This window comes from Grus americana, chromosome 2, assembly GCF_028858705.1.
Source record: "Grus americana isolate bGruAme1 chromosome 2, bGruAme1.mat, whole genome shotgun sequence".
Lineage (NCBI taxonomy): Eukaryota > Metazoa > Chordata > Aves > Gruiformes > Gruidae > Grus > Grus americana.
In genome coordinates, this window is record NC_072853.1 from 66853071 (window position 1) to 66870394 (window position 17324).

The following is a 17324-nucleotide window of genomic DNA, read 5'->3' on the forward strand; positions in this document are numbered from 1 at the left end:
CACAGGCGTAACAGTAGATGGTGGATAACCTCTGGTGTATTCATAACTGCTGTGCACATCATAGATATATAATATATATGCACATTATTGCATTGGTTTTGCTGTATGTGCCTTTATTGTTGCTCCTCATCACTGCAAGTGATTAAATGAAGTAGCAGGCAGTACAAAACCTTTCAGGTGCCTTCAGTTGGCAGTACCTGTAGCACATCACAGCAAATCTGCTTGTGTCTGTGTATATCCAACCCATCTCCCAAGAATTACCGTTTCCCCATTTTGTAAAGGTCCCAGTGTTAATTGCCCTGTACAGAGTGATCACCTTTTTTTTTCTCTCTCTCTCTTGTTTTTGAGAGTCCTAATTTGATGATTCAGTTTGTACCCACATGCGCTTAGTGACAAGTAACACTCTGCCTTGGCAGAAAATGTCTGTTGAAGGGCTGCAGCAAGACTGGACATCACTGTAGGGAAGAAACACTACAAAAACTACAGTACCAGCCTCCAGTGTATAGCAAAAAAAAAGGAACTTAAGCTCTAAAGTACAACTCTATGCCTTGTAACTATGCAAAGATATTTTGCTTGACTTCCAGTATGTCGACATTGAAATAGGACGCTGGTTTATCTTAAATGAGTCTAATCCTGGTGACACTGAAATCAATGGCAAATCCCAACTTACTTTGATAATATGTGAACATTATCTGAGAAATTCACACTAATAAAGTATGAGATTTAGACAATAACATCTGCATTCCTCATGCCTTTTGCTAATGAAATGATATAATAAATCAGTAAAAATATAATCAATTTTTATATTGCTTGACATTCTATTGCTTCCAACTTTTTATAACATCCAAAACCATAAAAGAATTAAAATAGAAATAGTTTTCTATAATTATGTAAATCTAACATTTGACAATAAAATTTTAACTTTTCATACAATTTTCTTCTGAAATGTTATTACTTCTTGTAGCACAGAGTCTATTACCTAGTCTTTGAAAGTTGCTTCAACAGCAGCTGGGTAGATAGAATAAAGCTGCTGAAGACCACACCCTGTGAAGCAAAAAATACCAACAGCGAGTCTCAAAACCTACAGCCAGTCTTGTCTTCTAAAAAGAGTCTGATGAGGTAACTTGAGGTGTCCCGGACAGACTTGTGTTTTGAATGGGTCCAGAAGGTCTAGGGCAGCCTCGTGGAAAAGAGAGGGAGAACATACCTCCCACCCGGAACTGATCATACAGCAGGAGCGAACAGTGCCATTGCCTTGCAATTCATGGACACTGGGCATGGATCCAGGGCACTGACTGCAAAAAAAAAAAAAAAAGGAATGATAGCTTCAGATGTGCAACATATTTCCACATTTTGTGCAATACTGTCAACATTTTTGTTAAAGTGAAGAGCTTTGATGACTTACATGTTACATTGGTATAGCGATCACCAGTGCTGTCCGATGGTCCTTTGCTTCAGCTAAGGGTGGCAGTGAAAGCCTATCTTTGGCATCTCTTCCTCTCCTTACAGTACTGATACCATTGCTACATATTAATCTGAGTGCTTTTAGCACTGCTACAGGGCTTCTAGGTCTCTATCCCTGCTGAAACCAGGACAGCATTATAGACCTAGGGCATCTGGACAGTGGAAAACACAGAGATTTGGGATATGTTGTACGTACTAGAACAGAATTGGGAAAGGGACAAGAAGGACAGAAAGGAAAGACTCATGGCAGAGTACTCTGAAGGTGGCAATGCAAAGAACAAACCCATTAAAACCGAGAAATATTTGTAGGGTGTGGGCTGGAAGAAGACAGATCCCAGAATCCTCATTAGCAAGCTCATCCTACTGCTTGCTGAAAGCCTCCTTCCTTATGGAAAGGATGCAAAGCCAAACTATGACCCCACTTAATGCTCCTTCTTTGCAGAACTACCTGTAAAGACAACAGACTTCACTTTATTGCTACTCCACTTGCATCAGCATACAGCCTTTTTCCTAGGATTCAACATCTGTAGAGAGCTTTTGCTGCTGGAAATGGGTATTGCATGAACAGCGTCAGTTGGTGGGACAGCTCTTTGTGCTCAGTATTTGCATTCCTGTCAGCTGGAAGGGAAGTTATAGAGGGCAGAAGTTTAACCCACAGAGCATTAGATTAAAAAGTACACCAGCGTGCAATTTTAATGTTCACTCTGTCTTGGTTTTTGAACTGGTTTCCTCCCATATGTCTGCTAGACTTCCCAGACAAACAAATTGAATCTGGACACACTCCTACCTTCACTGTAGTCCTTTCTCCCCACTGTTCAGGTGTATGTTGCTCTCATCCAGGCACTGCATCAATTCTGCACTGCTTCTTGTCAGCCCCCACATCTAGCCACCCTTCACATCAAGTTTGTCCTAGCCTTACCGCTAAATTTTCTGATACTAGAAGTAAAACTACTGGCAGATTCCCCATTTGCTCCCCAGGCCAGATGCTGCGCAGTGAAGGGGAGCAGTGAAGGGAAGCTGATCATTTTTCACAAGAGAAATCAAGATGGAGAGTAACAGTGGTGATCTCCTGAGGTGTTGCATCCCCTCTCCCTCCAAAATGTTGGTGTATCGCTTGGGAAAATGATGACAGTTGTGGTGGGCTGACCCTGGCTGGAGGCCAGATGCCCACCAAAGTCACTCTATCACTCCCCTCCTCAATGGCACAAAACGTAACGAAAGGCTCATGGGTCAAGATAAGGGCCGGGAGAGATCATTCACCAGTTACCATCATGGGCAAAACAGACTCGACTTAGGGAAATTAATTTAATTTATTACCAATCAAATCAGAGTAGGGTAATGAGAGATGAAACCAAATCTTAAAACACCTTCCCCCTACCCTGCCCTTCTTCCCAGGCTCAACTTCATTCCCAAATTCTCTCTGCCCTGCCCCCCTCAGTGGCACAGGGGGACGGGGAATGGGGGTTGTGGTCAGTTCATCACACGGTGTTTCTGCCGCTTCTTCCTCCTCAGGGGGAGGACTCCTCACACTCTTCCCCTGCTCCAGCTTGGGGTCCCTCCACGAACTTCTCCAACGTGAGTCCTTCCCATGGGCTGCAGTTCTTCACCAACTGCTCCAGCGTGGGTCCCCCACGGGGTCACAAGTCCTGCCAGCAAACCTGCTCCGGCCTGGGCTCCACTCTCCATGGGGCCATGGGTCCTGCCACCAGGTTTAAAACTGCTAAAATAACTCACTCTCTGTACTACCCAAGCATTAAGTTAATGCCCCTCTTAAGCTTCTCTGACACTCAGAGCTTTTGCACACAAAGCAAATAATCTAGATTCACAGGCCCACAGAACATTAATCCAATCTACTATTTCTGAGGTAAGAAATGAAGCCATTCTGGTCACAATTTAGGGTTTAATTCAAATGGTAATAATGCTATCTTTTAAATAGCATTAAATATCTTTAACTAAAAATTGTCTTTTCCACATGTTTATGATTTTTTTTTTTTTTTGGTATTACAGATGACTGTAACAGTGAGAAACCAATATTTCAATGGCTCGTTTAAATACTAAACAAAGATGTAAATATTCAGTATGATGTGCAGGGAATTAGTAATAGCATTAGCAGTAATAGGACTCACACAGCTAATTCTCCACATAGCTAGCTGAACATGTACCCCAAAGTACACATCAAGAAAATCAAACTTTCAATTACATTTTAAACTAAAACAGACTTTAGAGGCTTCCTTTCTCTGAGACAAAGTTTTAAAGTAGGTTTATCTCTACAAGACTGAACTTCAGGGCATCACAGTGTTACTGCCATACTAAAAGTAAATAGAATAAGATTCAAACATTATTTATAAAAACAATCCTTGCTGTGGAATTAAGTCGCTTTGGATCAGGCATATTTGTTTATGCAGCATTTTCAGTCTACTGTTACAGAACTTGAGCACTTCACAATTTTAGTGTACAGACGACAGTGCCTGTGAGGTAGTGAAAAGGTCTACCCGACTTGACAATGGAGCCGATACCCTTCAGCTTTGCATTTTTGATGCTAGATCATCAATTTTCTTTTTCAAGACGTACCGGCAAGCACCTCTGCAGTAAAACTGTCTAGCAGGGGAGAAAGAAACAAGTTTGAAATGTGAACCTCAGCCATTTGTCTTATGCCAGCTTTCACCCTCACGGCTTAGATATATCTACGATCTAGCAGGAAGCAGGAGACTGTGAAGGAGTTAATTGTAAGCAACTACCTTCTCATGCTGTGTCTTTCAGAGAAAAGGGTCTGACTTCTGCCAGATACAACTTAAACTTTTCAAGATAATACCAGCAAGCATCACTGTAAAGATCCAGGTCATGAGGGTTTCCCTAGATAGAAATTGATGGATACTGGAAAATGTGTAAGACAGAAATAAAGCAGCCCAGGACCAAAGAAGGTTTTGATTTAGGAAAGCATATTTTATGACTAAGATAATGTTTGAGTTACATTTAAAATTGCATACTGCTTGCCACATATTAGAAATGACAGATACTTCCTCATAATAGATGTTGAATTATACCTCACCTGTTCCTCCACTTCTGATTCATCCTGTCTTCTAGCAAGAACTTCTTTCTTGTGAGTGAAAGTATTCCTTCATACAATTGCATTATTTATTATGCTGTTTTCAATCATTTTCAGTGCAACTGTATGGCCAGTTCCTAAGCTAAGTAGCCTAACATTATGCTGGCCATTACCACTCAAAGCAAGACTTCGGGGTTATAGTGAAGACTTGCAGGAAAACTTCTCAGACACGGTTAAAAAACAAGAGGGGGCACATATCAAATTCTAGGAATTACTAGCAAAGGAGTAGACAACAAATCAGAAAATATGACTGTAACATTGTATAAATCTATATTTTGCCCACAAAATGAATACGGTGTGCAGCTCTGATCCCCTCATCTCCAAAAAAAAGAAAAGGATATATCAGAACTGGAAAAGGCCCAGAGAAAAACAAGGAGGATGATCAAAGTTATGGAGTGAGTTGTCCACAAGGAGTGGTTGAGCCTTAAAAGAAAGACAACGTAGAGCAGAAATGAGGTCTACAGAGTAACAAGGAGGATGGAGAGGTTGGACAGGAATCAACTGTCAGAAGAGCCAGCCTCTTTACGCAGAGGGCAACAGACCTGTGAAAATCCTTGCCAAAGGGCTTCGTGGCTGAAAGAGCTTTACTTATTTTCTAGGGGAGACTGGGTGAGTGTTCGAAAGAGAGATCCATTGGGGTTACTGAGGAAACAAACCACATCTGGTTTGGGAAACCCCCAATGTAAAACAAGTTGAAGGTTGGGAGAACGTTAAGGAGGAACTAGCACGTATGCTTGCCTAACTCTTACTCTCCCCTCACTGTGCACTTGTGGTCACTGTTGGAGACAATCCAAAGCTGGATGGCATACAAGGGCTTTGAACGAGTAGTGTGATGAATAGGTCATTTATACAGACAGGTAAATTCCTGATTAACTTGCTGTACACCTTGGAGTCTGACATGGATTTTAAACCAGAAACAGTCTGATAAGCTTTTTACCTCCAGAAAAACAATATCCAAGAAATATTCAATAATCCAAACTAGCCAGGCTACAGATCTTCATGTCTATTTGCTCCACCTTTCAGCACAAGGAACTTTTTTGGCAGAGATGAACAACGTCTTTCTGGTTATCCCATACAGGGGAAGGGAGAAGTCAAAGACAACTCTAGATATCTTAAAAGTAGAGTCAGTGGAAAATCACCCCAAATGAATGTGAGTATTCTAAATTTTAATTTGTTTCTGAAATTCCCTGAAGTTTTTATTGAATGGGCAGTTGCTCATGATCTGCATGTGTTAGAGAAGCTGCAGAATCAGAAGCACCTTCCCAACTAAGCAATAAAAATTAAAAATGGTTTTAAAAACATTTTAATATAAACTGATTATGAATGCAAGCCCACAATATTACACCTCTGGTGTGCAGTTAAAAGACATTCTGAATCCCTCTTTCAAGGCTGAATGGTTTTGCAAAAGGAATGTTTACTGCTAAGTATGGTGGATGAACTGGATAAATAAATGTTTGTTCAGTTGATTCACCACCGTCTATTTCCCCCCCCAACTACAGTTTGTACCTTCATGTGTCAGGAAGCGTTGGAACCTGGACAAAGAATGAAATCCTCACACTGCTAAATTTAATGGAAATTTTACCATTGACTTGAGTGGTACTAAGATTTGATACAGAATTTCTAAGGCCTTGTATAAAAACAAACAAAAGAATGGACCAACTTCCTTTGGTTGGTAAAACTGCCTTGCATGGAAACTCTGGTTTTCAGTTAGAGTAACTTGTAGGGATTTAGCTTAAGGTGAGGCCAATGTAATTTGGTCCTATAACAAGAGAATAATGGGCACAAAAGACAGTCCCACTAAAAGCTTTTTAACTGAGTTATCTCAACCTTCTTCTGTAGTAAAGTAAAACTGCTTAGGTGACCTTACAAATGAAACTGAGAGTATCTGATACACCACTGCTACAGCACATACAGAAAGCTGATCAATAGTTCTGAGTGTAAGAAATCCTCTTCAGCTCCAGTTGGCATGAAAAGATGTTGGGAAAAAAAAAAAAGGATCTTGATTAAATTCCGGTCATGGGAAAGTTTCCAGGCAGGGCCACAATGCCAGCAACGCTTGTTTTAATGTTTTATCTCCTTCGGTTATGCCAGCGTTGGGCATCTAAGGCTCCGCAGGCAAAGTGCTGCAGGTGCGCGTTCCCCAAGCACTGGCAACACGAGCTCTGACCAGTGCGCGATGCCTGTTTCACCCTCCTGTTGTCAGCGGGGAAATTCTACTGCAGACCAGTGGTGTAGATAGTTTCTGTACCTACCGTCCTCTCTGCAGAGGCTTTTCTGCACCGCAGTTGCAGGGATAGGTCAATGTCAGCTACTGTAAACCTCTCCTGCACCAAGGTCACAGTGTGAGGTTTGTGAATATGCTGGAAAAGACACAAATAACCAGTGCAAGCAGTGAGGAAGTGTTTCCCTCAAAAAAAAAATCTGCTTTGCCCTAACTGCTTTCTCTCCTACTTTTACACCCTATTCAGCCTTACTGCTACTGTGAATATGTTAATGTATAATAAACCTCTTCTGTTTCATTACTACTTGGGAGATCTACTTTCTGCAATACTATACAAATGATCCTCAACTGAGGATCTGAGCTGGTTTTGCAGCAAAGTACACTAAAAGGGCATTGGGTCAGAGTTCCACCAACCATAAAAAACTACAGAGCAATTTTTGTCAGCGGGAGCAACTAGTTTCCCCCAAACCAACCCGCAGTATTTTGCTCACACCAGGAAGACAGATTCAGAACATGCTGCCACATACTCCACAACACACCCCTCAGTCAAGAATTACTGAAAGAATTTGATTTTTTTTCAGGGATGTATGTTAGAAAGGGATCTCATTTCAAACAACCCTGTGCTCCTGAAAGACTGAGAGAGAGTGCAATGTTCTCTGCAACACAGTAATGGCTGTTTTCCATGACACAATGGAAACTTTATTATTGGTTCTTGCCAGCACAAGTCTTTTGATAGTGAAATCAGTGTATCTGTAATAATAATGCATTGAAAAGGCAACAAAATTTTGAAATGTTCTACTGGAAAAAAGATCTATCTTTGGGAACATAATGGAAGTATCTGGGCAGTTCTGTGTTTATTGAGCAACACTCACTGAAATATCATCCCCAGCATGAGTTAACTGAGAGTCTGCATGTAAAGGAAAGATTGCTGAGAAGACAGCCGAGCAGTAAGACGAAGAAAAGGAACCATGTTAAATGACTTACGCATCTGGATCCTGGTCCTAAATCCGTATATCTGAAAACTATGGATGATCTCATGTGGAAAAACAAACTGCTGCAAGCTTTTCCTTAGTCTGATGTATAACAGTTCCCTGCTTTTCTAGGAGTCTTCATGATTTTCTTCTACATTATTTATTGGTGATACAGAACAGTTTCTCTGGTAACCCTATAGAAATATGCACGGTCACCAGATCTCTAAGAGACCACTCAAAATTGATCAGAGACATGCAATGCAAGTCTGAGTCTGTCTGTAATTCAGGAAGCCCAACTCCATCTACACATTCTTTTTTTTTTTTTTTTTCTGAGATATCTTTTGCCATCAGAGGTAGTACTTTCCCAGACCTGAAGGTGGAACTCTTGTTCCTTTGATGATCTTTACATGAGTGACATAGCATTTTGCATTGTCATTTTTTCCTTGAGGAAATCTGGACTTCTCTGAAGTCACTGCTGGGTTGGCTGGGAGATCACATTAGCAATGGTAGCAGGACTGGACAGTCAGGCACGAACGCCGTGTTCACAATGAAACGTGCCAGGAGTTCTTCAGACATTGCCTGTTAGAACTCACAAAAAAAATCTTTCTTTTGGGGAACATCCATGGGATCCTATTCCTTCTTTTGCTGCTACATAACTAGACTTCTTGGTCTTTTTCTGGAGTCATAAAGTTTAAGGATAGAAAGGACCGAGTATAATTTTGTGGTCATATCACCTCTGTATCAGACCACATGTATTCCACATGTGTGCTTGAGCTACAGTACATCTTTGAAAAAATCTCTATTTTTTTACCGACATTTTTGTATTGTTTCAAAACAGACTCACAGAGGATGTAATCCTATAGCCAATTAAGATATAACATATTTCTAGTCTTCTTTTTTTTTAGTTTTGAGAATTTTGTCATTTTCAGAAAGCCAACACTGCTTCTACTCCTCAAACATCTCTAACCCAGACAAGTACTAGTATGCTTATGACAAAGGTACCTCTTCACCTGCATTGCATTGTGCTGTTAAAATATCTCACATTAATGCACATTTTCTACACCTTTCGTAACTTTCTTCTGGACTATTTCCAATATTTAACATCCCTTTGAAGTGCAAATGCCCAAACCGAATACATTACTTCACAAATGGTTTCATCAGTGCTACAAACAGCAGTAATATCCATTCCAGTAGTATTTGATGTTCCTCTGGTTTTGTTTCAGAGTATTAGTTTGCAAAAGCTTTGTTCTGGGAGCTCACGTTCAGCTGCTTATGCGCCATAGCGCCCAGGTCTTCTTTAGTGTTGTCTCGTACCATTTGCTCTTCCTCAGATCCCAAGTGTGGCTTTGAGAATTTACCTTGAATGTACAACCTCCAATCTGACTGTCTTCAGAGGAGTATTTTTACAGGTGAGAAGATCCTTCAAAGTAATTCAAAGGAGTTTACCTAAGTGACCTGCCGTTATCTTTATTTTCTTTATTTACAACAGCAAAGTAGTGATTTGGTATTTTTGTCTAGGTCATTTCTAACAGTACCAGGCCAAGAATAACACTACCCAAAAAGACAACCATATGACAAATCTTCACTTACAATTACGTTTCTGGAGAACTGTCAGCTGAATCAGTTTTTAACCCACTTATAAATTGCACAGAATTTGTATTCCATGTTGTATTTATGAGAATAGCATACTGTTCTAACTCAAATGGAAGCTATCGCGTCAACATTATTACCTTTATCAAGCAAATTCAAAGGCATTTCATCAAATCTTATTCATAAAAGTGCCTTGACTGGCATTTAATTACTGGCATTTAATGGTTGTATCCCAGGTCAGCGCTTCCATGATTCTTCCCAGTACCCGTGTCAAACTGTCTATGCTAGGCTAGCCTGTGTCATCCTCTTTACCTTTTTAAAAATCTATGTTCAGTGTAAGCTTTTTTTTTTAGTACTCTGGCATTCCCCAGTACTCTGCTGTCATTCCAGCAGCTGTGAGCAACAGAACTAATGAAGACACTGGACTCTGTGGATTTGGATCCTTTAGTCCTTAAGTAACTGCAATTTCTTCTCTACTTGCCCTATGAAAATCCATCTAGCAGTCTGGAACTATGTATATGCAATGTGGATGGCTAATATACTGATTGTCTGGCTGGTTGCTGCTAACAAAAATGTGTAAGAGCTGATTTTTTTGCTTGTTGTTCCTTTGCTGAGGAAGCAAATTTATGTTTATTTCCTCCATGACATCAATTTCCACAAAACTTATAGGACTGTAATGACTTTCTCCAAATTAGATTGGAACAGGCCAAAAGGGCATGGAATGACAGACAAATGGACTGATAATGTAAATCTTGTTCAGAACATCAAAATCAACTTAAATTCATCTTTGATACTTCAGAGATCTTAACTCTGTTCTATTAATGCTGTAGAGTTTGGTTAAAAAATGTTCTGTTCTAATAGTGGTGTAACATAGTTACTCTACAGATATTGCCAGGTAGCCAGATAGTTTTTCGCTTCTATCCAGAGGCGATAAAACGACCAGAAGTGGTCCCAGGCTGCCCTGGGAGGTTTTGCTCTGTGTCCTACGGCTGCCGGCACGCCTGGCAGGAGCAGGTGCTCTGCCAGCCGGGGCTGCCATGTTGGGGTAGGATTCCTTATCTGTGTCACACACAAACACGTTATGCTTATTTTCAAAGCACAGGTCAGAAATACTTGTTAGATACTTATTTGCTGAATGCTGTTAGAAACAGTGAAGGTTATCGAGGAGAGAAAGGAGCCTCACTGGCACGGCCTGGTCGGCATTTGTCCCCTATAAATCGACGCTCTGTGTCCCCAGGGTCCCACCTGGCAATTCGGTATTACTTAAATTACCTGTCAAGGCAAGTAAAAATGTTGGTAGCAGGGAATTTAAGAAAAGTTCTTAAAATGATGGCGGGAACCTTTGGTTCGCTTTTAGAAGAAATCGAACTTTTCTCTCCTGATGAGCCCTTATCCCAGAGGCCCGGCACTCCCCCCCGCCCCGGCCAGGGCAGCTTCTCCTCCTCCGTCCCGGCCCCTTCCCGCCCCCCGACCTGCCGCCCCGCACCGAGAGTTACGGAGGGAAATAAACATGACGAAAATCGCCCCGAGCACGGCGAAGGGGGGGTGTGTGTGTGTGGCGGGCGGGGGCTGGGCCGCTTCCCGCCGAGGGGGAGTCCTGCGCGCCGGCTCCCGCCCAGTGTCCCGGGGCCGCCGCTGGCCGCAGTCCTCGTCTCGGCCACAACCGCCACATGGTGAGAGACCGCGGGCGCGGGGAGGCTGGACGCGGCCGGGGGCGGCGGCGGGAGCAGCGAGGGGCGGAGGGAGGGGGCGACGGCTGCCCTGGCGCCGCGCAGGCAGGGCGGGCAGGGGCGGCTGCCAGGCCCCACCGACGGCTGCCCCGCTGCTTTCGCTTTCGCTTCTCGGGCGGGGGAGGCGAGAGGAAGGCTGGGCTGGGGCCTGGCGAGCCCTCGCCGTGCCCTGAGCTTGGTTCCTGCGGACGTGGCCGGCCGGTAGGAGCCCGCAGCGCGGCCCGCGGCGAGGAGCGGAGCGTCGGGTTCCCCCCTCAACCCCCGGTTCCTGCCCCTCAGCGAGGGCCGCGACGGGCTGCGGGGCCGCCGCCCGCTCACCTCGGCCTTGCGGGCCGCGGCCGCAGGCCGAGCCCTACTGCTGTTGGCAGGCCCGCGCCCCTCGGTCGCCCCTCTCCCTGAGCCCGGGGTCTGGCTGGCACGGCGGGGGGGCTCGTCCCGTTCCCCCGCCCCTGCTCGGGTGCGGGCGGGGCAGTTTCCCTCCCCGCCAGCGGCCGGGTAGCCCAAAGCTGGCCAACGCGGCGGAGTCGTTGGGGGTGCCCCCAGCGTAGGGGTGCCCCCAGGAGCGGCTGGGCCCGCAGGTCCTTCGCGGGGGCCTAGGTCAGGTGGCAGCGAGGCCCAGACTGACCTGCCGGCGGAGAGCTGAACCGAACCAGAACTTGCCAGAGCAGCTTGGATTCAGGGGAAAGAAAAAAAAAAAAGAAAAAGCACAGTGTGATAAATGGTTTAGTCCAGCATTCCCCAGACTTAAAAACATAATTCAGGAAAAAGAAACTATTATAGTTTAGTTGAAGGCTTGATATAGGACACAAACCCAAACCCTTTCTTTATTCTTTCCTTATGCTTCTTGTTTCTGCATGGACCCCTTGCTTTTCAGGGGCAAGATACAGGAAGGGAAGAGTAGGCCTCTGTCACCCCTGGGTTGCTGAGGTGAGACCAGAGGCATAGTTCAGTAATAATGAAAAATCAGTATTAGGGCTCTGACTGCAGGCTGAACTGCGTTGTGGCCACCTATGGTAGGTGTCAGTCCACTACAGACTCGCTCCACCGGTTCACCTTTGTTCAAAAACTGTTGACATGTTAGTCATTAGGTATTTTCTGCCCTTCTGCAGCTGGCTTAAACATATAAAACCAATACAAAATGCCTGTCGTGTGCTCTGATTTCTCAAAACGCAGTCATGCGCCCTTGCCTTCTCTGGATCAAGTTTGTCTTGCTGGGTGGTCCACAAGCACACAGATCTAGGAACCACAGCCTGTTAGGTACAGCTGCTAATTCTGGTCTGTGGGAGATCCCATACATGTGGCTCTTCATCCCACTATGTAGTTTGATAGCACTTTGTGAACATTCTGGGGCTGGTGGTAATGCCTTATTTCAGCCTAACAAAGCTATTTTCCTTTGGTTCCTTTTACAGCCAAAGGAGAAAGATGTAGGTCAGACCCAAAGTGCAATTTGGCTGTAGCCTGCCACAGGAGCATGTTCCTCACTAACTACAGCCCTCAGCCAAGTAAGCAATAGCGAATACTCTTTTGTCACTGCAATTTTGGGGCCAGTACTACTCTAAGAAGAAGTGTTTAAGGTCACCTTAATGACAAAGCTGTTGTATGTCTCTGTATTCCAGCATCTGTCTTCTAATTTATTTTATTTACATTGAGAAAAGGAAAAAGCATCTATTCTGGAAGTACTTTTTCTAGTGGCAGTGGTTGTCTAGAGTGTCATAAGCGAGTTAAAATCAAATTGGGGTGTTACATGGCATTTGCCTGGGCAAGCAGAACTCTTCAGGCTTGTTCTGCATTTTTCCTAGCATATCTGAGTGGAAAACACTACACAGTTTAAAAGGAGTTCATGAGTGTTACAGTTGATGTGTATTAACAGCATTTACTGAAATTTATAATACAAGTATGTTACCATACAGAGGAAGAATTTTACTGCTGATTGACTGCATCTATGTGACTGCTGTCTGTGCACCGCCACAAAGTAAGTGGCGATTTTGTGTTAGCGTCAGAATTAAATTCACACTTTCACTGTTTGGAATTGGATGCCTTAAGATGCTTTTACTGCTTACAATTATTTGATTTAAACAGTGAAATAAGATAGCATATGCTGTTTGGACCTTCAGAAGCTGAAAGAGGAAGTGATCTATTTTTGAAAAATTTTGTTTGCTTTACCTGCCCACTTATCTGGTAAAGTAAAGATCAAACCAGTGGAACTCCTCAGGTTCTTTGGCTCTGTTGCTTACAAACCAAAGCATATGGACATATGGACTAATCCTTTATGGAAGATACACTTAAATAATTTCAAGGACATCGGGCGAACAAACTGGATAAGGAATTTTTCCGTGTCTTGGGTAGTAAGAATCATAGATGATTTTCATATTAAGTGCAGATATCAAGTTAATGGTATTATTTTCTGCTAATTTTATTTCACAGTTACTGTTTCAGTTTGGGGCCAGTGTCCAGAAAACACAACTATTAAGAAGGGAGATATATATAATTTTTCTCACCAGCTAATACTTTGATAATGCTAGTATAGTGTGCTTTGGATACATCTTCTTTTTTATTAACGCAGTTGACTGAAAATTATTCTGCATCTGGGTCTTGATCACTTCTGGATAAGTGTTATTTCTGTCACTGAGATATAATGGAATTTTGGTGCATGAATTTTGAATGTTAAATTGAAAGTATTTTACTTAGAAGATAACCTCTAACAGGCCTGTAGCATCAGCGTTTGAAAAGACAAGATTCTATAATTTTTTAATCAAAATATCTTGCACAGTGAATATCATAAAGGACAGTTAATTACAAATGGTTTTATCTAACTTTTTTAATTACTGATTTAATGATATGGTATTCTTTTGGGCTTTTTTGCTCAAACTTGGATTTATTTTAGAGAATCGGAGCCGTGTATTCTGCTCTCAGAGAACTTGAGATTTTGTTGTTCTTGGAACTTGGTAAATGCCTGTAGGAAGGATGTCCGAGCCCTGTTCAAGTGACAGTCCTGTACAGAAGCGGTCAGAAAGGGAAGGTGATCTGAATGCCACCCTCTGAGAGAGGGCTCACAACTTCTGCAGGTTCGTGTACATGCTGACTGCAATTCAGGTCCAAGGCTGAAGACAAAATTTTCTTCATAAAAAGCTGAAGTTGAGAGCAGTGGTTTTTATGTGCCTGAGGAGAGTGGTTGGTAGGTTGGACAGGGCTGCTAGTTAGAGAGATCTCGACGGGATGGAGAAATGGGCTGACATGAACCGCATAAATTCCAGCACAGGCAAGAAGAAAGCCCTGCATCTGGGATGGAATAGCCTGATGACTAGAACAGGCTGTGGGAAGACTTGACGGAGAGCAGCCTTGCAGAAAAGGACCTGTGTGTTGTGGTGGACCACGTGCCGAGTACGAGTCTGAATGTGCTGCTGCAGCGGAGGACAATGGCGTTGTGGGCCATATTAGCAAATGTGGCTGAGAGGCAGCAGGTCGAGGAAGTGGCTCTTCCCCTCTATTCGTCACCTGTGGGACTAGCAAGGTGGTCAGGGTGCTGGACCACATGATGTGCAAGGAGAAACAGAGAGGTGGAATTGTTCAGTCTTAAGAGAAGGTGAAGGAAGGGGAGAGATCTCACTGCTGTGGGTGGGAAGGTATAGAGCCAGGCTCTTCTTGAAGGTGCATGACAATGAGATGACAGGCAATGGACACAAGCTGGTTTAGCTACAAGGAAGGTCTTTTTTCATTTGGTTTTGGTTTGCTTGTTTGTTTTTAACCTGGAGAATGGTCAAACACTGAAGGAGGGGTCTAGGGAGTGTGTGGAGGGTCCATCCATGGAGGCGTTAGAACTTGACCGGACAAGGGCCTCCGCAACCACATCTAACTCAGTTTGTACTGGATGGTGTATGAAAATCCCTTCCAACCTAAACTATCCTGTTATTCTGTGATTACTTAAAAAACCCAGGCATTATAGGTTTAGAAATTAATTGTTAAAGTTATGCTTAGGAAAACACAAACCTAATAAAGTATGCAAGAAACCTTAGATTTCCTTAAAATTGCATCTGGAACGAACATATGGTCATCACAAAAACTTGTAATGTTAATTTTATTTACATGAACTTAAAAAAGAAGTGAGACATTGCATATTTTCTTATTGGTAATTTATGGCTTAGAATTTTTTTTACAAAAGCTACTATACTGTTTGAGAGAACATTAAGGAGGAGACCTGATGAGACTATAAGGAGTTTTTATCTTTCTATCTTAGTTTATTACACTTTGTATGCAGTGAATTTTAGGCAGCAGTGCCTTAAGGAGATTCTCAGACACTGTTGCGAAAGCTAGTTTACCATCTGGGAATTTTTAAGGAGAAGAAAATGACTATCCAGAGCCCTGCATGAAGCCAAATCTTTGAATTTAAACTTGTTGCTTATTCGGATTACCTACTCAAGACATAGGGCCATTGGTTATATTAACTCTGCTTTCACAGTAGTCCAGTTCATAAATCATCTAAACTGTTGATTTCAACTTGTACCGGACTCTAGATGTCATTAAAGGTTAGGTACAAAGTTATGATGAATTGCGCTTAGTCTCGGCTGTATTTGTTCTAATACAGAATGGGCTTCCGTGGGTTTCCGTGAGTTCACGTTGTGTGTTAAGTTTGAACAATTTGTGTCATTGCTTCATCAAGATGATTCTGTATTAAAGAAAAGGATGACAAGGCTACAAAATACCTTTAAGGAACCAATTTTTAATTAATTCTAGCTCATAAACTCATGGATTAGTCTGTAAGCCATCAGGAAATTAAATGTGTGTTCGAAGAGGAGGCACTGCAGTTTGGAGAATGATGCTTTTTATCTTTTGCTCATTGCAAAAAAAAATCTGGTCTAAGTTCAAAATGGAGTTCAATTGTGAGATACAAGTGGCTTTTCCAAAAGAGTTAGGGAACACAGTGACCAAGGTATAATAAAAGAACTGATGCATTTTATATCATCTTGCATTTAAGCATACTATTATCAGAATGCTGGAAAGAGTAAATCAACACAAAAGGATTAAACTTCATTTTACATCCTGAAAAATGTGTGTACGACCACCCACTGCATATTTATTTGGAGATTTGGACAAAGAACTATTAATATTAAATGTGTTGGGTTAGAAGGGGATTTGTAAAGACTGCTTGATAGTATGTCTCTGTAATTTGAAGTGGGGATGATTTAGCAGTGACTGCAAAGTAGCAATGACTGCAAAGTCAGTTGATGAAATAATTTCCTTCTGAGGTTCTGAAAAAGGAAAAGGTGTGTATCAGTGAAACCTTAAATATTGACTTCCTCTAACTTGTTCTACTCTCAGTAAATACTGTTTTCCACAGTTTTCAGTTTCTTTGTTGGGTGGGATAGATAAAGGAGGAGAGTCATCTTTTAGACTTTGTTTTATTTGCAGCTGTGTTGGAAAAGGTGAATAATCTGGGACTCTTTTCCTCTAGAAAGCCAACTTCCTTTTGCCAGAAGCACTTTCAGCTTTCTCACTGGCCTGATGGAAGATGCTTGCCACTTGGGTCCTTTGAAGGTGAGGGAGATTTGTACGTATCCTCCCTGCAGCCCACAAGTGAGGGCTGTGACCTGAACCTTGAGTGGTTCAGTTGAAGACCCAGTGCCATCAACTGGTGTCTGCCTTCAAGTTCTCTCTGCTCGCAAGAATCACAGGTCTCAGAAAAACCTCAACGCTCTCCCTTTGCACTTTTGCACCATAGTTAGATGTGAGAAAAGCAATGTCTAATCTCACTGTTATTAATATGTTTGGCTGTGTGAAAAATAGGAAATTTTTTTAGCCTGTTACATTCTGCTGTACCTCATCTGTACCAGGAGAATTATGCTAGTTTAATTATTTTAAATTAGTTTGGTTACTGGGAGAGGAAAATCAGGGAAAGCCTTCTGATGCAGTTGCTGTTGTAGTGCAGACAGGTACTTCCATATAACAAAGTCAGCATGTGTCTTTTTCCTGACACTTGTGATGAAACTTTCTCATACGTGTCTGCAATTCAACTTCTTGTTTTTGTTAAAAAAAGACTATAGAGAAAGAAAATCTTGTTTAAGTAACCTCTGTTTATACAGTATTAAAACTACAAAACTGTCTCTCAATAATTTTTTCTTTCCCCTTGTGTGCATTCAGCATAATGGAATTCCTGTATATTACTCATATGTTCTGTAGATAAATGCTATTATATACAGTTCTATATATCTTTCTTTTAGACAAGTGAAACTTCGCAGTTATGTTTT

At 42.3% G+C, this 17324-nt stretch overlaps 1 protein-coding gene across 9 annotated transcripts in view; it reads left to right on the plus strand.

The window, feature by feature from the left end:
- The first annotated feature begins 10847 nt into the window (after positions 1–10847).
- STX17 (syntaxin 17) overlaps positions 10848–17324 on the plus strand; it is a 36755-nt gene continuing 30278 nt past the window's right edge. The window contains exons 1-3 of one of the 9 annotated variants that reach the window (XM_054814244.1): positions 10980–11025; positions 12492–12584; positions 16532–16614. Coding sequence is in view for 3 of the 9 variants with exons in the window: in XM_054814239.1 (XP_054670214.1) it covers positions 10863–11025; positions 12492–12584 (256 nt within the window). In the remaining 6 variants the exon portion in view is untranslated. Of the gene's footprint in view, positions 11026–11149; positions 11284–12491; positions 12585–14096; positions 14148–16531; positions 16615–17324 lie in introns of those variants that run through there. The other 8 variants (XM_054814243.1, XM_054814239.1, XM_054814245.1 and 5 more) reach the window with 8 other exon arrangements.